This window comes from Pteropus medius, unplaced genomic scaffold (assembly GCF_902729225.1).
Source record: "Pteropus medius unplaced genomic scaffold, Ma_sr-lr_union100, whole genome shotgun sequence".
Lineage (NCBI taxonomy): Eukaryota > Metazoa > Chordata > Mammalia > Chiroptera > Pteropodidae > Pteropus > Pteropus medius.
Genome location: NW_024340647.1, coordinates 1 through 23793, shown reverse-complemented (window position 1 = coordinate 23793; position 23793 = coordinate 1). Strand labels below are relative to the sequence as shown.

The 23793-nt window shown below is 43.5% G+C and overlaps 2 protein-coding genes across 10 annotated transcripts in view; one reads left to right on the top strand and one right to left on the bottom strand.

The window, feature by feature from the left end:
* The window catches only part of LOC120587344 (pyruvate dehydrogenase phosphatase regulatory subunit, mitochondrial-like), a 30368-nt gene extending 20423 nt beyond the window's left edge, over window positions 1–9945 (top strand). Inside the window, exons 8-10 of one of the 6 annotated variants that reach the window (XR_005649526.1) lie at window positions 5408–5464; window positions 7289–7408; window positions 7996–9945. Coding sequence is in view for 3 of the 6 variants with exons in the window: in XM_039845142.1 (XP_039701076.1) it covers window positions 6472–6676 (205 nt within the window). In the remaining 3 variants the exon portion in view is untranslated. Of the gene's footprint in view, window positions 1–5407; window positions 6321–6471; window positions 6712–7288; window positions 7409–7995 lie in introns of those variants that run through there. The other 5 variants (XR_005649073.1, XR_005649004.1, XM_039845142.1 and 2 more) reach the window with 5 other exon arrangements.
* On the bottom strand, window positions 498–22385 carry PDPR (pyruvate dehydrogenase phosphatase regulatory subunit). 4 transcript variants are annotated; one of them, XM_039841603.1, is made up of 15 exons: window positions 22180–22385; window positions 21919–22082; window positions 21140–21261; window positions 20269–20386; window positions 19401–19550; window positions 18245–18437; window positions 17021–17145; window positions 15051–15206; window positions 14718–14851; window positions 14214–14362; window positions 13629–13741; window positions 12505–12599; window positions 11028–11117; window positions 6627–6809; window positions 498–5403 (listed from the first exon to the last, which is right to left on the bottom strand). In XM_039841603.1, the coding sequence occupies exons 1-15, from the start codon at window positions 22368–22370 to the stop codon at window positions 4999–5001; spliced, it is 2388 nt and encodes a 795-aa protein (XP_039697537.1). In that variant the 5' UTR covers window positions 22371–22385; the 3' UTR covers window positions 498–4998. The 4 variants fall into 4 exon arrangements, with proteins under 4 accessions (XP_039697537.1, XP_039698111.1, XP_039698767.1 ...); XM_039842177.1 differs by lacking the exon at window positions 20269–20386 and having other exon boundaries at window positions 22180–22318; XM_039842833.1 differs by lacking the exons at window positions 19401–19550; window positions 20269–20386; window positions 22180–22385 and having other exon boundaries at window positions 21919–22150.
* Between the last annotated feature and the right edge of the window lie 1408 nt (window positions 22386–23793).

Sequence of the window (23793 nt, the reverse complement as noted above, 5' to 3'; positions counted from 1 at the left end):
TTATAGAAACATTAGCCTACATTATGGATTCCTGGATGTAGTAGCTCAAAAAGTAGTTGGATAAAAAAGTCCAGTGACTAAATCTGTGGGTGAAAGCTTAGTATTGCAAAGGATCCCTGACTGCTTCTCTCAGATAATGTCCTTCTCTCCCTCACACGTGACCAGGAATGCAAACACTCCTGTTTCCCACATAGACAGGGCTCATAAGGTACATCAGCAATAAGTCAAATCCCAGGTTCTTACTATGAAGTCAGCTGTAATATAGGATGTCAGATCCAATGTCAGCCTTAGTAAATTCACAAGGAGGAATGGAGGCCGTCTCTCCCCAGCCAGGCCACCTCAGCATGGACAGTAACATGGTGCCTGGCACTACTTTACCGCAGTTTCCAAATTCTTTTTTACACTTTGGTAAGACTGGTATAGTTATGTACTGTGTCTTTTGTGATGGCAAACACATACTGGGTTACCACTGCTGAAGAATATTTCACAAGCAGAAATGGCAAGAGCAATTAAAATGTCCGTTTATTCATTAACAAACCAGGTAACACACACACACACAAAAATCACAAGTGGAATCTGGCTTGATCGGAAAACCATGCACAGTGTTAATACTGTGTGCACGGAGGGCAGAAATGCTCGGTCACCCTGTGTGCCTAAAGCATCAGGGCTCTTGACAAAAGGTCCCATTCACCTAAGTGCATTGACCGTCTTCAGGACCACATGTTAACTTTACACAGGGACAGAAAAGGACTGAACAGGACTGCACATTTACAAATGCAAATAACGAGTTATAGCACTTTACAGTAATTACAGTGGCGCTTTGATACGTCCCAGTAGTTGGCCAGAGAGTAAGGTGTGAACTGTCCAGCTAGAAAACCCTTCATTGAAACGAGGGGTGATGGGAACCCTCACACTGAAATGGAGTTAGTTTCTTTGTTGTCCTTCCTCTCTCCACCCACCAAGTGACGTTCTGGGGTTTAAGGCACGAGAACCCGGCGTGGAGAAAGGGGGTGCTCTGAGCGCCAGTTCTCGGTGTGCAAGGAATTCCTGGCATAGAGATTTTGAAACATGCTAAAAATATCCGCCCCACCTCTTGTCATTTCTGTCCTTGAGAGACAGAAAAAGGAGAAGGCAGAAGGTTTCAAAGGATAAAAATAGCTGCATCTAAATGAGATAAATGGCCCATGAGAAATGTGTAATTCTCCAAGGAATGCAGACACTGCTCAGAGAAGTCAAGAATCATATAAAGAACAACTGGTGTTTAATGGACAAAGAGAAGGCAAAGACATATAAAAATACTCAGTCCCCCTGAAAAATAGTGCATCTGTAGTGATGAGGGACTGCGAATGCGAGCCCCTTACCGTGAAGGAGCCTTACAACTCAGCACCTGAACGTGAAGGCGGAGGAGACGCTGACGGGCAGGCCCACGGCCCGGTCACAGCTCACCGCCGGTCACTGCGGGTAATGCCTGCAACATGTACTTCATCTGCCCTAGAACATCTGCTTCAACTACCACATCTTCCACTCAGCTGTGCTTCTCCTGACTCCCTGTACCTGCAAGGGACATGTGAGATGGACATTCTTTTCTCACAATTTCTCCTATTGATAAACTAAAAAATTGAAAATTTCCCATTAATAAAATGCTGCTTCTGTCAAAGTTTGTGAAAGACTGGGAGGAAAGGGAGAGTGTGCAGCAAGAAAATGAAAAGAGGTTATTCTTCAGTATTACGCACTGTCGACCAACTCTCTATCTGAGATACTGAAGAGGATCCTTGCTGACTACTGGCCAAGAAGCAACAAAGAGCGAAAAGTGAAACCTGTAGCTCACTTCTGACAGCAAACCAGTTCAGTTTTTCTGCTAGGACCCGGGCTTCCAGGGTCAGAACCAAGACCACAGGTCATAGAAGATTCCCGTTTATCTGCCTCAAGTTCTGAAAGAGTGAAGACTCACTCATGCCAGCAAATGTGTCCAGGAGCCAGAAGTCAAGGCGCTGAGTCATCTCTTCAGGAATGCCAAACCACTTTTATAAAGCAGCTACCACTCCTGCCCCGCAGGTGGTAGGGGAGATTAATACTGCGTAGGCGGGTAATGGAGGAAACGGAAGTGTTATTTTGTACATTTTACTTTCTTGGAAAGAACAGCCTAGGAAAGAAGGGACACAGGAAAACTCTTGGTCTGCACAAGGTTATAGAATCCAGGGACATCACGCCCCCTGACGAGAGAGTGTGCTCTACTCCTGCAGAAATGGGATCTGAGTCCATAGCCTGAACAGCAGCTCACATCTGGGGGTACAGGGACTCCCCAGAACACTAGAAATGTAGTTTTCACTTCTTTCCTAGAGCCTGTCCTGCCTGTGCAGTGTATGTGACTGCAACGTAAGTTAAAGGACATAAACGGGCTACCCAAGGGGGTAGTTTCGGTCCCGTTTGGCTCTTAACACTTTTTGAATTAGAGCTTTTCTGACTTCAGTGACATTGTGGACAGGAAATCTTTCTGATGCAAGCTTCAGTGAAAGTCAAACAACCGTGGCAGTGCCAAGAAACAGGATTCACATGTGGCATAAGTAACTAGGGGCTGAGATATTTCCAGGGAGAAGGCCCATAGGAGACTCGCAACCCTGAGTCTCATCTGTTGAGGTTCACACACTTTGTGTTTCTAGGTTCAAAAAGATTCTTCAGTTGAATATGCTGACAGGACAGCAGAAGCATGCAGAACCCCCCTCCCAAGACAGCACAAGAGGTGACAGATCACTTCAGTGAGAAAACCCACCACGTAAAACTGAAGTCTAGCCACCCAGTTACAAGAGTCCAGAACACCTTGGAATCTTTAGAGAGAGGTGAGTTGTTTCACAAGGCAAACACTTGTGAGCCCACTGCCCAAGAGATGGAAATGACACATGAATGAGATGTTCTGATTGTCAGTTATGTGAGAAGAGGGAGTCACCTCCTTCAGAAAACTACTAGATTCACACTGCTTCTATATGAATGAACCAAGAGACTTCAAGGATGAACTTTAAAGTGCCAAGCGATAAATGCTTCGGGGCCCCCAGTAAGTAAGTGGTGCCCCAGACGAGTGCCATCTCACCAGTCTTAGGAGTGTGTCCCCTGCCTACAGACATGAAATTTATGCATAGCCCTAGAATTTCTTCTAGATTCAATCCCAAGTAAATTTGCAGTTACAAAGATGACTTTGGAATGGTGCCGAGCGTGGGATACCTTTAGCTCTACCACCTATGTCCATCTTTCTGGAGTAGCTGGCTCCCTGCTCATAACACTGGCATTGGCCAAGTGCTGTTTTCTGCGAGGCCGTCACAGTTGCTGTTCACTGCTCTGCTCTCCAGCTGGGTGACACTGCTCCCTGCCTAAAAGCAACATCTCTCAGCTGGTTAAATATGCATTTGCACCAAAATGAGGAAGCCCCCCAACAATTCTAATCACATGCTCCCTTAATAAATCAACTAAGTGTGGTCTGGCTAGGGAAATGGCAAGAAATGTCTAAAAGAAGCCCATCTGCTTGGGTAACAAATGCCAAATGCTCACTTGAGAATTTTAAATTACTCTATTAAAGTGAGAGGATCTTCTTTAATATATTTGTGGACCTATCAGAGCTAATGCTTCTAAGATACCAAGACAACAAAGGCTACAGTAAGTTTAATTAGCTAAAATCTCTTAACAGCAGTTTGCACTTTAAAAAATCAGATTAGGGCAGCGTATGTGCAAGGGAAAGTTAAGTGTTGGGATGGATAGCACAGTCTGTGATATGCAAGTGTCACCCTTAGAAAACAGACACCATCGAATTGTGCAGAGCCCTCCTGGGGGCCCCAAGTCACTTTCTATTCTAGAGGATACGGACAGATGGCTTGATAGGGAAAGGACGGAAAGCAGTCTGCGAGGTGCATGTAACGCATGCCCTCCACACTCAGAACTCTGGACTCGCATGGGTCACCCATGTGGATCTATCTGTTCTGTGCCAGAGGAAGCGGAACTTGGGATCCCAGTAGCTGTCTTGAAGTCAGCATGGCCAGCAAGGTTTGCTTACTCGATCAGGACAGCCTGCCCCTCCCTTTCCTACAGGGAGAGAAATGTTTGCTGAGCTAGTGGGCCTGTTGCTACAGAGACAGGTGAGGCTGAATTGATGAGGAAAATCAAAATGGGGTGACTGAACTTTGTGTAGCTGGAAGAAAAGCAGCACTGTTTTAAAGAAGAACACTCAGCATTGTTTAGTGTTGGTCCTTTCTGAGGTCAGACCCTTTCAGCTGGGAGAAGCAACACAAAAGGCAACCTGGTTTTCCCCTTTCAAATACTGTGGCTTGTTTATTTAGCTAAACAAACCCCTCATCAGAGATTAACGAGAGATGAAGACAATCATAGGCAGGTGGCCCTGGCCCTACTGAGAACTGGGACCTGGTTCTGTAGGAGTGCGGGGATGGTGCCAGGTTAACTATTTTTTCTCTGCTATAGACCAGGTAACATCCACTAATGCCCCTCATCAATGAGGTAGATGGTCGTAGTCGTGCTAGAGGTATCAGGGTGCCAGCCCAGCACAGTGGAACAGGAGCATGAGCTGCTGAAAGGCACAAACTCCCACAGGGCTGTATCAAACATACAGCAACCCACCACAGTTAACAGGTTACTCAAGAAGACAGTCCCACAGAGGTGCACTCTCCCTGAGGCCGGCACACCACCAGCTTCCTCTGCTTCGAGACACAGCATGTGAAATCAGACTGTCACCATAACCTACTTCCACAAGTGGAGCCTGCTGCTGTCCCGCCTATCAGATATGCTTCCTCTCACCACAGGAATCGGGTGGAGGGATGGGACAGATGGCCCATAATGAGTATCAGGAGATGGGGAACTACAAAGGGAGGAGAAGATGGAAGGACAAGAGAGGTTGCAAAGCAAAAAGTTTAAGAGCCAGAAGGCAACGGTTAAACCAGGAAGAGGGACAATATCAAGAGAGAAGCTCCTAAGACAGGAAGGAGGTGAGACTGCCTAGCATTATTTCCCGTGCAAGTCACTTAGCTCCATGTCATCCTTTCGGCGCCTATGGGTGAAGAGGGAGGCAACCGGGTAGAGCTTGGCCTTGGCCTGGAACCGATGTCCCGCGATGTCAATCTCATACTCGCCGCGGTTGATGAAATCTGCTGTCACCACCTGCTCTTCCCCAGTATCCTCGGAGAAATTGTGCACGAAGCCCAGGCAAACGTGCCGCTCCAGAGTGTAGCTATAGGCACTGCTGGTGGTCTTACCAACATACTGCCCGTTTCGGTAAATGGGTTCTCCCCACCAAGGCCAGAGGTCCAGGTCTGTGTTGTGGTCATCCAGGATGAACATAGTGAGGCGTTTGTACACCCCATTCTGCTTCTGCTGCAGCAGGGCCTCTCGACCGATGAAATCCATCCCCTAGGAAAGAAGAGCAGCACTGAGACAGCGTCTACACTCTGACTCAGCATGCGGGCACATGGTAAGGGTCCCCTGGTGTCACCGCAGTGGAACGCAGTGCTCTTCCCCCACACTCCTGCAAGCTTTGGGGAAACTGTTTCCCACTGTGTGAATATAAGACACATTCAGAGAATGTTTGCAACAACACAGGTACTCATTTTTCTTTTTCCTATTTTATAAACAGATTTCCACCACAAAACCACATAGAGCAAAAATATTTAGGAAGAAAAATCAATACAAATACTTGTTAGAATTTTTTAAACAATGTTTTTATATAATCCCGACAAAATCTAGGCATATATATCTGTATTCAATGTATTCAATATATGCACATGTACAAAAACAAGAGCAGAGTAAAATATTACCTCTGATTAGATAAAATTCTTTTAATTTTCTTCTGTATATTTTTCCATTTTCCAAAATGAGTATTCATTATTTTTGTACCAGAGAAAAAATAGTTATAATTGCTAAAAAAAGAATACTGTAGATCTACTGTACAAATAGGGAGTGATTGCTGTTTTAAGTGAAAAAAGCAAGGAGCATTAGAGCAAGTGTGTAGTATCCAACCATCTACGTTAAAAAAAAAGTGGCCAGAGGAAATTATACGCTCATCTGTTTGCACTTCACTGAAGCTCTTTAAAAGGAGAGACAAAGTACTTTTTCTGGCAGAGGGGGCAATGAGATGGGTGGGGTTCAGAGGTGGAAAAGAGACTTCACCGAACATCCTCTTGAAATGTGATTTTTTTAAAAAATCACGTTACTATATTACTTTCAAAAGAAAAAATTAGGCAGTTGAATGTAAGGTGACTGATTTGTACAAATAATCGTGGCACATTAATGTATCACCATAATCAACTCAGAACTGACCAGAGAGCACTCATTCTAAAAGAGGGCACATTAATGTATCACCATAATCAACTCAGAACTGACCAGAGAGCACTCATTCTAAAAGAGAGCAAGTGTTATCCAGTTACTGTTTCATATTAGGATGTTTTATCCCCTAGATAAACTTTTTCAAATTTTTTTTAGAGACACTTTTCATTCTAAGGACACCCTAATCGTCACTGTCCGCCCGATGCCACCCCCGAGGTCTCAATACTCTCACACTTTTGCTTCCACATCAGCTCTTCTTCCTGCTCTAGTGCAGATTCCCCGCTCAGGAAGTAGACGGACAGACACGGTACCTTCTCTAACTTCACCCGAGACTCGCGTCCACATTCCAGCGGGGTGGTGAGGGTATTTAAATCCTGACCCCAGAAGGCAAAAAACTTCTCAATTCGGAGACTACGAAGAGCATAATACCCAGCATTCCGGATTCCGTATTTCTGCCCAACACTCATCACTTCATTGTACACGTGCAGGGCGTACTAGGAGGAGAGAAGAGAGGTTAATAAGCGGCGGGCCTTCAGATTCAGCATGGAGCATGTCTGCGGTGCCTGGTGCTGACACTTTTAACCTGGCTGGAGGAGAGGGTTGTATAAAATTCTCAGGATGAGTTCTCCAGCCCAGCAGTAATGAACTGGGGTCACCCTTAACCAAGACTTAGCTCCATGAAAGCAGCATCCATACTTTTTCACGTTTCTAGAATGTCGAGAAGAGTGGCCTATGCACTATATGTAGCAATCAGTGAATAATAACTCATAGAAGCACTCTCACCACCCAGGAAATGACCAGTCCCGGAAGTGCTTTCCAGATTGCCCCGTCATCCTCCACCGGCTTTGTTCTAGTTCTGGCTTTGTTCTCTCCCCAATTCCCCAACGCTGTCCTTCCCTTTTGCGCGGGCTCATGCTATGAAATGTGTTACGCGTCACTCCAGATGTGTGTGCACATCTGATTTTTCACACAGATTATGGCATATCGAGAGACCCAGAACGAGTCATGGAGGAGCTAGGAAAGCCGGGCTCTTCTAACAGCAGCCCACGACATCCGGCCTCTCACACTGTTCTTCTCTTGGTTCCAGAAACATGTAAGTATCATATATTAACAGAAAGCTTTCCAAATTGAAAGCAAAATAGTCAGTCCTTATGTGAACATACTGTTAAGTCTAAGCCCAACAAAAGACTACATTGTTTGAAAATCTATAAAACTCAAGACAACACAGAAATAAATCAGAAAAACAAAATACTGTATGATCTCACTTATATGACAAATCAAAACAAACAAACAAACAGAAAAACAGATCAGATTTGTGGTTATCAGAGTGGAAAGTGTAGGGAGGTGGCATTAGAAGAAAGTGGTCAAAAGATAAAACTTGCAGTCATAACTAAGTGTTAGTGATGGGACATACAACATGATGGCTGTAGCTAACGATGCCGTATGATATACAGGAAATTTGAGAGAGTAAATCCTAAGAGTTGTCATCATATGGAAAAAATTTTTTTTCACTTTGTTTTTACTATAGTATAAGATAATGGATGCTAACTTGTGGTAATCATTTCACAATACATGTAAGTCAGTCCATTATGTTACACACTTTAAACTTAATACAGTGATGTATGAAAGGAATTATTGGTATTATTTAAGCTTCATTGGTATTATAATTCTTTATCCTAGCAGTGTATGTTGCTCTGTAGATGGCACTGCTGCAGCTGAACACGAATCTACTGAACTGTGGTCAAGATGACTTTAAAAGTGGGAAAGGGGAATTGAAACGACTGAGGGAACACGCGGCCTGTGGCCTGTGTGCGTGAAACGCCTGGACTGGCGAGGAAAGGAGAATAATTAAGAGCCTCTCTGGGAGGTTCGGCACCTTTCTGTCCCAGCTGAATATTCTACTTAAGAGGAAGGCAAAGGGGGAAAGATTTAAAGCAGGTGACGAGTCTAGGGCTAGATGAGAAGAGCAAAAGGACAGTGGGGCCCTGCCATGTACTCAAGCTTCTCACTAAATGCTGGGGATTTCGTGTGAACAAAACAATCTGTCTGCCACTAGATTCTGGAAGACATCGCCTCAGAGACGAGTATTAGCTTCTTGAGGACAAAAGCCAGCTTGAAAAGAACCCAGGCATGGCACAGATTACCTCATGGAAAAAATCACAAGAGTGGGACCGGTCCAGGAAAATCAGAAGGCAGAAGAAACCAGGGCCTCTGAGTAATGAAACTGCTAGAGCCACAGAGCCTCCCTTTCCTGATGGAGTTTGGCCAGTCAATGACACGGGCACCCAGGTGTAACACCTGAATGACCGAATGGCACTTCAGAATTAATCCCTGTCTGTGCAGGCAAACAACTACATTTTTATCAACTCTTAAATCGTGAATACTCCATCTTGCTATTGTTATAATATTTCTGATCGTGGAAAAGCAAATGAAATTTCATAGGCTGATAAATTTGTGCTTCATTAATAATTAAAAGAAAACCTAATATTATGAGTAATATAACTAATGTCAAGAACAGGACAAGGATGCCTACGATTACTGCTACATGTCACAACTGGACAGGGCAAGAAATTTATATGAATAAAACTTGTTAAAAATAAGAAAAACTTACTATTTGTATATGATAAGATTGAACCCTGGAAATTCCAGAGAATCAACTAAAAAAATAATTTAGTAAGGAATTAGGTTAAAGAATATACAGAAGAACATAGCTTTCATAAATCATAATCACTTAGAAGGTAACAGAATAAAGACTCTTCCCATTCACAATAGTAACAACAAAATATTCAAATAAACTTAAGAAATGTAAAACATCTATATAAGGAAAACTTCAAAATACCTCTGAAGGTCACAGAAACTTGAAAAATAAAAGGTATAATTAGGGTGTAAGATTCAACACATCATAAGAATGTCAATTCTCCCTAATTTATAAATGTAATGATCTCAAAAGTAGTGTTATTTTAACTATATGAATATATAGTTTATAAAGGAAAAATAAGGAAATAGGAATTTTTTTCTTTTCTAGAATTTTCCAAGCTATGAGGAAGGATGAATACTTCTGGATATTAAGATATATAATAAAGAATCAGTAATTAAAAGTGCAATTCTAGATAATGAATAGGTAGACCAAGAGAACAGCGTAAAACAGTCCAGAAGTAAATCCAAATACATGTAGGAATTTACTACCTGATAAAGGTAGACTCACATTAACTGATTACCCATGTAGAAAAAAAATTGATTCATATAAAGTTCACCAAGGGACACAAAGGATGGAGCATTTAAATACTAAAAAAACAAACCCATAAACAACAACTACACAACCTATAAAAGCACCAGAAGAAAATGAAAAATTTTATAGCCCTGGAGTGAAGAAGGCCCTTCTACATATCAAATTCTAGAGGCCAAAAAAAAAAAAAAGACTGATCAAACTACATTAAATTTTTTTTTCTGCAACATATGAAACATTTTTTCCAGATAAAAATTAAATTTTAAAAATCCTAAAAACACAACAAATCAAAAGACAAACGGCAAACTAGAAAAAAAATTACAACTTAAGAGCAAGGACTGTCTGTTCCAGAGAATGCCTAGAAATTGGTTTAAAAGGCCAATAATACAAAAACGAACAAAGGATGTGACCAGAACATTCATTCTTTTACTGCGTGTCAAGTACTCCTCTAGGTGCTGGGGCTCTAAAAGTTAAAACAGACAAATATCCCTGCCCTCAGGGAACTTATATCTAAATGGGTAATCTAATGAACAAAATAAAATGTTTTCCTAGGTGGTAAGCATTATGCTACAAAATAAAACAGAGAAGGAAGACAGAGGGACTGGGAGGGGGCGGGGCTGCAACGTTCAGGTCGCATCAGGAAGGTGACATGTGGATAAAGACTTGAGGGAGGTACGGCTGTGAGTCTGGGAGTACGAATGTGGGAGGAAGACACGCCGAGGGAAGAGGAAAGGCAAGTGTAAAAGACCTGAGGCAGAAGCAGTCAGGCATGTTCAGAGACATGTCAGATAAGATCAGAAGAGAATGGGTGTAGATTCAGGAGGCAGGACTGTGTAGGCCCTGTAGATGGGCTTTAATTAGAGGTGGATTCTGAAAAATAGCTCAATTTCAAACACAAGGGAAATTAAAGCTGTACTGACAAACTGTTTCGCACCTATCAGCCTAAAGTTTGACAACTCCATGTGTTGGTACTTGCAGTAAGGAAAAACACACTCTTGTACACTGCAGAATTCTTTATAATAGCAAAGGACAGAAACACCATAAATGTCTGTTAGTATCAGACTGGTTAAATTATGATTCAACTATATGATGGAATACTACACCACTGTTAAAAAAAATAAAGGAAAAAAGAAAGAGGAAGGTCTCTTTATGTATTCCTAGGGGAAGATTTCTAAGATAAATTAAGAAAAATCAAGATGACGAACAATGTGCTTCTGTCTGTGTTTCTAAAGAAAGGGTTAAGACTATGTCTTTGAACTTGCTTCCATATGCACAAAATCTCTGACATGACATATTAAAAACTAATATAAAAAAACTGGTGGTGGTTGGTAGGAACTGGTCAGGTGGCACTAAGTATTTTAAACCATGTGAATATATTATCTATTCAGAAAATAACTAATACCACAGCCTACTCAATTACCAAGGCCCCATCGGATGTGCTCAGCAGGTGGGGGACAGCCAACACACCATCCTCCCTGCTCCTCACCTCTATGGGGATGTAAAGCATGAAGCCCGGCTCTCCTGTGTGAGTCATGCTCATCACCCGGATCCCATTGGCATAGCCCACACTCATCTCCTGTGGGAACAAAGGGAGACAGTCAGCATCAAAACCCCTCAAGGGCAGTGGGCACACTCCACGTGTTTGTTAAAGGAATGCCTGAGGTAGGCCCCTTGTCAGCTCTGCTTCCTTTGTTTGACCCTAAAGGAGAGACCAATGAATGAAAGAATTTCATCCTCAAAATGGTCTGTTTTGAGGTACTGAGGTCATCAGGAACGCAGCGCAGCCTCATTTACAGTATCTCTTCTCACGAGTACCATCGTTTTAGGAGTGCTTCCCAAGCTGCTGGTGGGAAGCAGAGGCAAAGTCTTTGCCAAGCATGGAATTTCTTTTTGCTGAGTCCTGCTTAAGATTTGTTTTAGTCAGGGGTATCAGGAGCAATGAAGGTCAGGCAAATGTCTTCTCTGGGGAACTCGGCAGGCAAGTCCTGGGCACTACCCACAAAAGATGCCTGATGCCTAGAGATCACAGCTTACCTGCTACCCTGGGGTCAGAGACCAGGCTTCTAATGGTCAAACCCTGTTCACAGCAGCTCCGTTAATTAACGGGCTCTGACTCAATAGTGATTCCAACAAAGTAAAGTGCTAAGTCCCAGGTGGCGCTAAAGCAGAGTTTCCACAGGAAGCCCAATATCATGTGGTACTCTGCAGACACGCATGTGGATCACGCCTTCCAGAAGCAAAGGAAATCCTGTGAAGGAGTCTGCTAATGGCTAACAGTGACTTTTCTGTTGTTTTCACTCTGCTGTGGAAAAAAAGGGGAACTGTAAAAGCGATTAGTAGGCGGATCTCAACTTTGGTTTGAACCTCAAAGAGCTTCCATCAGTAACTGTCCCCAGGCTGCTTGTTACAGGTTGACAAAACGTCTGTTTGGACCTCTGTTCGGCCACTTGCTAGAGAGTATTCAGTTATCATTTCTTTTATTCAGTTCCAATTTGTTTTACTCAGCTATCATTGTCAAGTATAAGAAAGAAAATTATATAAGTTGTTTAGGGTTTTACCTAAACCATTTCTTACCCGAAGATGCTACATACAAGTTACTCTGTGTATGAAAGAGAGGAAGCACTGCGTGGAGAGAAGGGACCTGGCCTTGACTGGCTTTTTTTTTGACATCAGTGTCATAATCCTATAATTTAAAATTTTAATCTACTGCTACAGAAAATAGTAAATATACAGAACTGATATTCGGAGAAGTTAAATCCACTTCAAAGATATCCTAAGGCTTATTAAATAAGGAGCCCATGAAGAGTAAAAAATCAAGAAATGAATTTATTCTGTCACTCTGCTTAATAAAAGTCAGAACACATATTGTGGGTGTTAATGCCATAGTAAGAACATGTAATTGCCATCTGTATAAAAGAAGTATTCTCTGCCTACTTAAAAACTAGAACTTTAATAGCACCCACCTTGCAAAAGAGACTTGGGAAGTGGTCTGGAGTCATAGGGGCATAAGACAGTTCGGACAGCACATCCACAGCTCGAGGACCAATCAGATTGAGAGCTAAACAGAAAAGAACAAGAAATGTCTGGCTACTCCAGGAGAACAGCTGAGCCACCAGTAAAGGTCTGTTTTGGACTTGCTCACGTATGGCCAGGCCTGGGTGGCGAGATCATGAAAAGCATGCCTTTGCTTAGACAATGCAAGGATGGGCAGCACACCCTTATTCCGGCCAATACACCTCTCCTGACAGGCCTGCTAAATTCAGCTGACTGCTGGCATGAGCCTGGCTAGTGTAGCCTCCGTTAGTTATATAGGATCATGAGACCAAGTCCTGGCCAGTGGGGCAGGATCCCACTTCCAGGGCCAGTCACAATTCCCCTCACAATTCCCCTCCTCTTCCCATGATAGCTACATGATAGAAAAAGCCGCAATCCCAAATCAGGACCAGGAAAGGTACTCAACCACCCCAGAGTCTGTTATATTTGTAACAGAAGCTTGTGCTAATTACATAACAACTATCCTCACGTGGGCTGAAAACAGCTTTGGTTCAGTGAGATTCAGTAGTTTGCCAATCTGGTAGCAAGAAGTTAGTCATATTTGCTGCTACGAATTGAGAATGAGGGCCTGGTGGGGTGAGGGGCAGGAGTCAGTTAAGGGGAGCGAGGAAGGGGTTAGACCTGGAATGGGCTGACAGAAGAGAAGGGCTGCTCCCCCAACAAAACTGCTGAGATAACCAGGAAATTTAAGTCATCTGTAAAAAATATTCACTCATTAAAAAGGGGGGTGGTTTGGAAGAAAATAATACTTGGGTAATAAATATAAAAATACTTTTAAAATGATTTACTCATTCGTTCAAAACTATTTGCACTCCTATATGCTGGCTGTAGGGAGCACAGCGGTGAACAAAACAGAAACTGAAGCACTAACTTATTCCACGCTTTACTTATAAAACTTGAGGAAGTATTCGAGATCAATTTTCTAAGACCAGAGAGCTTCTTCCAGGGCTTCTAATTCTGACACTCACTTTTGAATGCCAGATATAACAAAGGCAAATGGAGAAGACAAATCTGGATCTGCTGGCCACCTTACCAGTGTATTTCCAGGTGACATCCTCCAGAAGCAGGTTGCTGTCTTCCGGCATGTGTTTCTTAAGCCAGGCCCAACAGTGGACCTGCTGGTCAGTTGGAGAAATCATGAAGAAACTGGAAGTGAGACCCAAAAGTAATCAAAACCAGGCAGCAGAAAAAGAATCAGAAAACAATCAAGTTCTCAGCTGGTTTTAAAGCAATGATTATAATGCTGGCAAATGCGCTCTTAGCTTTCAGAGAGGGCCAGTAGCACATAATTCTAGGATATACCACGTAAGGACAAATGGAATATTCTAGCTTCCTGCTACTGCCAAGAAATTACACAGACCTACTAATAAAAGAGAAGGCGTCTTCTCCTATTAGGGTAACTAATTTTTCTGTATCAAGTTTTACAGAATCTAGTGAGTTTTTTCCCTGGTGATTTCTTTCTGCAACAGACTACTAGTGAACTGACCATGAATTAATGAAATGGTTTTATCCTTGGTATAGTTATGGTTTCCTGGAAGAGGGCTGGGTGCGTTGCTCTGTTGCACCCTGAGGAACCAGTGCACAGGCGGGAGCAGAGCGGGGCGGCGGTCGACCTCACCTGCGCTTGTTCAGGCGCGCTATGCTGCAGTCATTTTCATATCCTCCTCCCTCATTGAGCATGCCAGTATGTACGATGTGGCCCACGGGCACGTCAAGGTCATTGGAGAAAAGGTACTGTAGAATTTCTAATGCTTGATCTCCAGTGGACTGTGGGGTTAAGGAACCAAGCAGAGAGAGCACAAGAGCATTTGGCTGGGTAACACGGCCTGATGAGCAATGTGAGTTGCTGAAAAAAATCAGTTAGCTAGTACTCATGCAACAATATTTGCAGATTCAGACCACTGCAAGAAGCTCCAGAGGAAGCTAGCTATGGATTCTAATAAATGAGCCTATGTAAGCAGATTAAAAACCAGAAACAAAGAGCTAAAAATTTAGAAAAATGTAATAAAGATGACATTAAAATAAAGCAGAGTTCTTACAGAATCAGTTTTGAAGTGACAGATGAAAAAAATGTAAATATGTAAAGTTTCCTAGTCTGTTTTGTTGGTTCTGAAATACTTACTGTTATTTCAAACTTTGTGAAAGAGGACATGTCAATGACACACACAGCTTCCTTACAGCACTTGACTTCAGACTCCACAATTTCAAACCAATCTGGCTTATAAAAAGTCTTGCTCTGCTCTAATGCCAGGAGGTCTGCAGAACAGAAAAAAACAAGAGAGAGAAAAGGAGGGGATTTATACTGAGGAGTCTCCCAGTTCAATGTAGTATAAGAGGTTTTTATCGTTTATTCTTCCAGGAACACAGTCTAGCTGTATACATTTAAAAATAAATTTTATTTATTCTCAGAGCAAAAAAAAAAAAAAAGAACAAAACTGAGAGTGTGCCTTTTTACCCTTGCCTGGTGGCACAAAGTACTTTGGCCTCTCGAATCCGTGTTTCTCCATCCACCTGGCTCCTTGTGCATCCAGCCGGTCATAGAGAGGAGATGTGCGCAGCTGCCTCCCTGTCTGGAAGTCCCAACGAGGAACCTTCAGATCACACAGCAGAGCTAGAACAGATAAGAGCATGAATGCCCAAGCCACAGAGCTGAACATCTAACATCCACTAGGCTCTGGAGTTGCGCCTATTCAAAAGACCATTTCCAGGCTAATAGAGCCTACTATTCCAAATGGTACCCAGTACAGCAGGCATGCTCCACAAGAAAGAATAATATTGCAAGAGCTGGTATCGTCCCTCCGTACATAGCTATGAGTCACATAACGACTCTAGGTTTCTGTTCACGGCTACTGTCCCAATGGCAGAAAGTTTACAGTTCTAAACTTTGCTAAACTCCAGAGCAGAGATGAAGGTTATATCTAAGTAGGTCACAAATGGTTACAAAATGTGAAAAAATGGCACTTAGTTCTTTATAGTACCTGTGTTGTTGGGACCTCAGAACTGTATGGACATTTCCTCTCTAATATTTAACCCATTTCTAAAGTGAAAGGGCACACAGCATACCTTGCTTTGGTGACTCTGAAATCTGACAGATTGCCTAGTACTGTCCCAGTGACATAAGGTCAGTTCATTTCTCCTAATGTCCAATCTGCAACAGCAATGAGTAAAAATAGCCAGAAAGAGTATGATCTCTAATCCCTTCCAAAGAGAAGACCTGACCTCACACTATTCTATACAGAGGTACTTCAGGGTAGTGGGGGAGGGTGGGAGATTAGAGAGAAGGAAGCCACACTGGATTCCTTATATTGTGACAGTCTGTCAGACTGTCACAATATATCATGCCTGCAATTTCTATTTTATGAGAATCAGAGAAGGCCGCCATATAATCTTTCATATAATCAAAGAGAACTCAAGCTCAATAATGATTTGCACAGGTTCTAAAGTAACTACGGATGGGAAAATCTAGATTTGTGATAGTTGAACATTTTAACCAAAATACTTTAAAAATAAAGAAGCTTAGCAGTTACGCACACTGCTGCCAGGTCCTGTGTCTCCCGCAGATACAGGCCAAAAGTGAGCATGCAGGCGTTAAAGGTCACCCCAGTGCTCACCATGAAGGAGACCTCCGGCTACTACACAGCAGTCACTCTTAATCAAGAACAGTGGTCACAGCCAGTGCAGAAACATTATCCTGAGCACAAATATGCCCAAAATATTTAGATATATTCTGGCAAAGTCTAAGTAATTCTTCAGTATAGGAAAAATGAAATCACAATCTGATTTGGTTCAATTCCTAATACAAAAGCTGTCTCTAAGGTCTTACCGGGAAATAAATCAGAGACAAGGCAGAGTAGCAAGTTATATTCAAATGAAGAGGCCAGTCCTTCAGAGTTGGAGGGGAGCAAGAACAAGAGCAGGAATGTATGTTTTGCATTTACATGAGAAGTGGTTTTCTAGTCTGCCAGTGTATAATGGGTTGATGACAAAAAATCACTCAGAGAAGCTTGAAGCTTTGAGAATAACTTGGCAAATTCTCTGCCCTGGCAAGCAAACCATGATCTCAAAGACCAAGTGGGGAGCGCGAGCATTCCCTCTGACAGAGGATCTTTCAGGCACAGTGGAAAGCGGGCAATGCTGGGCACATACAAGAAGCCGCTGCAGAGTTGAACAGGAATTACCACCTGTAAGACCTGCTCTACTTTCCTGTCCTGTGAAGTAAACAAGGTACAATATACGAAAGAAAACGCTCCATAAATACCGCATGGGATATAATGCCTCCAACACAAGCCTGAAAACGGTCAAACATCAGAAGTCCAACTTGAAGCGGTTACTAAAGAACTGAGGAAAAATCTAGCCATCTGAATGACAGAATCGGCCCAAGTAAGACACCTGCAACTGGGTGCATCGGGATAAGGCTTCACTTACGCATCACTTCCATGACCCGGTGGCGCAAAAAGGTCCGGCTGCTCTGTAGGGCTCCAAAACGTTTCAAGTCCAATTCCCAGACGTTTTCTGAGGGATAACCGTGCACCATCCATTCAGCGAGGTACCTATTTAGATGAGAGGAAGCTGTTGGGCCTCAGGGGTGATAGTCAGCACTGTACCAGGAATCCAAAACCGAATCAAAGATCCTATCTTATCAGGAGCTGGTAGAGCAATTCTGAGAAATTTCCTTAACATTTCTGGACCCATCTACTGCTCTCACAAGACCACTATGAGGATTCTAGCTCTAATAAGATTCTCTAGAAAGTTTAAGACACAGGCACATCTATGAAGAAGTAAAACTAAAATATATATACAAATGTATTCATTTATAATTCCTATGGAATTTTTTTTCCTATAAAACAGTCACTTCGGGTGGTTATACAGTTATCTAACTGCATCTCTGCTCCAAACACTCCTGGTAACTACTTCGATAACTGTTTTAAGAGCCATTCTACAAGTCACCCAAGAAAAATGCCCCCATTAATTAAAAATATTTATTTTAATTGTGGAAATGCACATAACACAAATTGACTATCATAACCATTTTCGAGTGTACAGTTGAGTGGCATTAAGTACATTCACACTGTTATGTGACCATCACCACTACCATCTCTAGAACTCTTTATCTTCCCAAACTGAAATTCTTTTTCCGTTAAGCAGTCACTCTCCATTCCTCCCCACTGCCCCTGGCAAGCACCTTTCTACTGTGTGTCTTTATGAATCGGACTACTCTAAGTATACAAGTGGAATCACACAGTATTTGTCCTTTCGTGGCTGGCTTGTTTTTTATTAGTAACTAATAAAAAATGAAAACTTATAATACTCGGCATGATCATCTGTCTCACTCAACACACTTGGACGTTTTCAAATTCAAATATACACTTAAAGGACTCATATTTCTTACGACTGAAAGGGTACACAAGAACATCCATCCCACATGCTCAGTGGCTAACTCCAAAAAAGGAGTTCCAAGAACACTCTGCGCAGTGACATTTTATGAAGATCAAGAGAGCCTCCCATGGTGATTGCTGTGAAGGGGACAACTCTCAAATTACATGTACCTTCTTCTTATGGTACGTAATACACTTAATCTTGTATGTTAACAACAAATAATTCTAGAAAGAAAGTAGCCCAGCAAGCTGAGTCTGAGGGTGAAAGACTTACTTTCCGGCTCCTCCACCAAACGAAAGTCCAGCAGAGTTCATTCCCGCCAGAACGAAGTAGCCCTGTACCAAAGGAGACTCGCCCATGATGCACCTCATGTCTGGGGTGAAGGTCTCCGGGCAGTTCACCAACTTCACGATCTCCAGAGTCTCCAATTCCGGCATCCTGCGCAGGAGGGAACTCAACAGGGGCTCTGAGCAATAAAAGCAGACCCAGAGTCCTCAGCTTCCGGGAATTAAACCTTCAGCTCCTTATACTTTGCTACGCCCTGTCCTTTCATAAAAACTCTTGGAAGAGGTTCTCTACAAAGAGCCTACTGGGCCGTTTACTGCCAAGCAGAAACCGTGGTGGAATCATGGGCACACCTGCGAAGTGCTTGGCATGAAGACTGGGAAAGACGACACTCTTTAGAAAGGAAAGGAGCAACGGAAGAGCAGTGGCCCATGTGGCTACAGGTAAGGACATCAGAGGGCTCGGCCTTCGTGGAAAAGCTCCGACCTGGAGCCCAAGAGCAAGAGCGATGCAATGAAAGGGCGGGGTCTCCTGAGTCAGAACAGCTGCGAAAGACAGAGGCTCAGCCTGTTTAAAGGACGTCCTTCATCTGGGAGGAATCCGGTGGGACACTGGTAACAAGACACCAACTGCAGCTGGCTGGGGGAACACGGGTTTCCTTACGCCATTTCTCCACTTTGAAAAGTGTGAAGATCCCCACGATAAGTTTATTTTTAAAAAGTTTATTAAGGGAGGGAAGGACACTCTTCATTATAGACCTTTTCACAGCTTTTGAATTTGGAACCAGGTGACTATTAACTATTCAATAAAAAAAATTACTTTTAAATTGAGTAAAAGACCACATTAACAAAACAATTCTAAAAATTTCTTCAGTCTTATATGAAATCCTAAGAAAAGGTTTCCTCCCAGCCTAAAATTTCAGCAGCGATTTTAGGTGGATAAGTTAGGTAACCAAGATGTAGTTCCCTGAATCTGCTAGCAGTAACTATGTCCTGAGACTGGGCGGACTCTGTAGCCTGCCTTCTAGGACCTCCACATGGGGCTGTTACAAATATCAAATTAGGTGCTATTCTTAAAAATGCTTTGAAAAATGTAACATCTTAGACAAATATAGGACATTATTGTTCTTATCCGGTTCACACACCAAAGTGATCCCAGTCTTCCTGTAGATTCTGAATCTCCAGCTGGTTCTTGCCCTCAGTGAAAATTGGTTTCGGGGTCTTCTCAAAGCCCCCAGACAAGATGCCACCCTGCCAGTTCCGAATATAAATTCTTCCATCAGCATCCACAACAGCTGAGGAAGAGAAATGACAAGGGTGTGGGAAATAGGAGAGAAAAACAGAATTTAGAGGTAAGCCAGCTTTCTAAACAGAAAAAAGGAAAGCAAAAGCACCCGCTATTGGCTTTATCAATGAAATAGCATCTAATAAATGCAGGCATTCATTAGCTTTAAAATATACTTCTAGGTCATGGGGGAGGCTCCCCATTCTCAGAGTTACAGTGAAGACTATTTCTCTGATTATCCCTGTCATATCCAGAAGCTCTGACTAATCCCCACAAGCAAACTCCGTAACTGCCACAGTGCCACATACAGTCTAAGAAAAAGGACTGCTGAGCCCATTCTAAGGATTAAGACCTTCAAAGTGATATCAGATCCTCTCCCACCCTACTGAGGGTCGCTGAATATCCTGAGATTATAGCTTACCTCTAACATTTCTAAAATGTATAGCATTCAAGTCAAAAATTCCAGGTTACATTCCAAATATTCTCAAATAAGAACTCTGGGACTACAATCAGCTTACAAAAGAACAAACAGAAAAATTGCTTAAGTAGAATGCCCATTTTGGCCATCTTTTCATAAAGAGTTCTTAAAGAAGTTTGAATTGGGTCCACCTCCCTATGACATCCTCTAGAAAAGACTCAGGTAGTCTGTACTTAGCAGAAGGTCTTCCTTTTCAGAGGACAGTACAGTGGCAAGGAAACAGGATTAAAAATAAAGTGCAGATCCTCACTTGGTGTGTTGCTCTGCAGAGGGGTCTCCAAGGGGCGAGTCAGAAGGTAGAAGTGTTCGCAGGCATGTAACGGGATACTAATCGGCTCCTCGTTGGACAGACCCAGCTCGTATGCCCACTACAAATGGACAGGTTGATTTGTGGGTGGAAGAGGAACAGAAAGACAAACAAGTTCGGCCGCTTGAAAGACTTTAATTTCAAGTGGCTTGTGTCCTACATGTCAGGTGTGGGAAGCCAGGTTTCAGCCTGCAATGATTTGGATGAGGAGCAACACTATACTTTTTAAACCATGAACTTACTTTTAGATCAAAGGAAGACAGATTTACCAACTAGTAAAAAGAGCTCAAAGGGAGCAAATGAGGCCTTCTGATAAAATGCTTGGCATCGACTACAAATCCCAAAAACGAATCATAAATGACTTCATGAAAAAAGTATTCCCCGATCACCTTAAGATTGTAGAGTGGCTGAAGGACCACTTTGCCTTAAAAGTAGCAGCAGTTTAGTATTCTGGAAACTGAATCCTTGCTCCTGACATAATAAATAACCTAATACTTTATTCGCTAGGTTATAGAATAAAAAGAAACACCATAGAAAGACCCAATTTAAAGGATTTATGTCAGTGCCCAACCACTCCCTGACAGGAGAGCACCAGCGCCCCCAGGTGGGGGAAGGAAAGGGCCACCGCAGCTCTAGTCCAGGAACAGTCCAGGATTCTGACTGGAGTACAAGAACTCTCAGTTTTCCAGTCCACACAAGAAACAGTGTGTTCCCTGACATCTGTTTGTCTGTCACTGTAAAATCTTATGTCTCTACACCAGAAAATTCCCGGTGATAAATAAGAAAGTCTGAGCCACTGTTGCTGCTAACCTACCTGACCAGCACAGTTGACAAAGTACTGGCATTCGATCTGTCCTTTATCTGTCTCCACGCCAGTAACTTGCCCTTTTTTGACCATCACGTGAAGAATACTCGTCCGGTCATAGATCTGAACACCTGCATCAGGTAAAGAAAAGGTTGACGCGTCCATCCTCTGACGTTCCAGATTAAGATTCTCAGCTCATAAAAAACACCGAAAAGGCCAGGCCGGTGCTTTCATTTTAAAAGACAGACAACTCCTAGGACCCACATCCTGAGACTGAAAATGGGACTTTCCCAAGACTGAAAATGGCAGGCCGATTTACACACCAACTTTAGAGCACAGATTTCAGCAATCAGAACAGGGGCAGGGGAGGAAAAGGCAAACAGGGCGCCTCTGATGCTACTGCTCTAACCACGACATGATGGTTCACCCGAGGGCACAGCACCACGGACACTGCCGTGTCTTCCCCCGTTTCGTTCCAACGCCAGGACATGATCCAAGCTGTGGGTCAAATCCCCGAGGCGTGTTCTAACCCTGCAGCTTGCTTCTGGAGTCCCGTGGGGGAAAGGAATCCCTGAAGTCTGAAGTGCACTAATCGGTACTAAAAGCATTTCCTTAGAACTTTAGTGAAGATAACGTGGCCTTGAGGAAAAATATTTCTTAACAGATACTCAATTAAAACAAAGATGGTAAGAGCCAGTGATCAAAACGGAAGCTGAGTTGGTGTCACTGCCTATTATGAGACACTTTGTTGGACAACCACCTTCCTTCCTAACCTAAAACCTGCTTACCGTTTTGGGAGGCAGCACTTGCCAGGGCAAGAGCCACATCGGCGGAGGACACCACGGCATCCTCGGGGACGTGCATGGCCCCCACCAGGTCGTGCACGTTGAGGAGAGGGTGAAGCTCGGCCACTCTCTTGAGGGAAATGATCTCAGAAGGGATGCCTATAACGCTGCCACAGAACACAGGGGAACAATGACATTCACTGGCCCTCTGGCAGAGGTCAGTGTGACAGTAAAGCCAGGACAGGCTTCTAGTCTCATACGTACTTCAGCCTTGAGTTGATGCGCTTCAGGGAGATCAGTCGGTCCTGAGTCTGGGCCAGAAAGATTGAGCCTGTCCTTATGTAACCTGTGAGAAAAAGCAGCCCAAACTCAGACAGACCGGGCCGAACGCAGGGTGGCAAACCCACTGGATCATAAGGTGGAAGACCTGCGATGGGTCCGGGGACTGCCACCATCCAGACATCCTCGGCTCAGAGTTTTGTGGGGATCAAATGAGATTTGAACGCACCTAAAATCATTCTTAAAATAGAAACGAAAGATGCTGTTGCTACCAAATATCTTACAGGGAAAAGGAACCCAGACTCCATCTCTATCCTTTACTCATTTTATACTTTCTCCCTCTACTTTTGGTGGGAGTGTAACCCTTAGCGAAGGCCACACACTACATCAGCCCCCAGGCGGTCGGGCCTTCCCACCTGTCCCCAGTACAGCCAGTGGGCATGTGAGCCGAGCTCAGCCAAGCAGACGGCCCGGAAATGTAGGACTTGAACAAGCAGGTGACTGGCTGGAGGTCACTCATCTCACAGCGGCAGCACCAGGCCAGACAGTTCCTGTTCCGGCTGAGAGACTGCCTGCTGCGGGGCCCCCATGTCCTGGCCTCCACGCTGCCTCCAGCTGTCAACCTCCCGCCAACTCTGCAGGCCCCCAACAGCCTTCCAACAAACTCCTTTTTGCCCCAGGTGCCCCGAGTCTCGATTTCTGTTGTTTGCAATGGACCTGACACAATCGTGATTACACTTGGGTCAATGACACTCCTCCTAAAATGCAACGACTCTTAGTTCTTATGGAGAAAGAGCTGAATCAATCAGGTGTCTTTTCAAAAGGAAGTACAGTGAGAATAATTCATTTTCTTAGTTTCTTTTGAAATCATCAGATAAATGTGCCTGTCACTGACATGACAAGAATGTCATGTCAGTTTGGAGAACTGGAATTTCAGAGACTGGTTTTCAACAACTGTACGTGTGCAGACGACTGCAGTTGATCTAGCCAGCGATCTGTGGGCTGATCACACTCTGAATTCCAGACAAAGGGTGTGGCAGCTGTGTCCTACTCACTACCAAAGATTAGACATAGGAGAGTACCACTGATGAGACAGACATAGGGGAGTGTGACCCTTTAGCCACTAAATAATTTTTAAATTGAGCTGTCACTGAATTGACAAAATGGCTCTTTGTCTGCGCATCTAAGTTTCTTCATCTGTAAAGGGATGACCCTTCCTCGTATTAACATCCAGTGATATGTGGAGGACTTTCAAAAGATCACTGAAACTTCTAGGCTACCACATGGGTTCATTGACAAAAGTCACATCACGTGCAAGTGGAAGCACTGCGAACACTGACATTCACACGGTCGGGGAATGAGGACTTTTGGAGTCACTTGGTCAGTCTGATTCCCAAGCGATTAACATACACCTCAAGTGAACGAATTGTTTTCGGAGTAATGTAGGGAAGAAGCAAGAGAACTAAGATGTTAAATCGAGCTCCGTTCAGAGACTGCAGCCTGCTGACCAGCCCTGCACCCAGGCCACGAGGTCACCTGCAGAACGGAGATTTCTGCCGGGATTGCTAAGAGCCGTTGCCCACACCTGGGGAGGGGAAA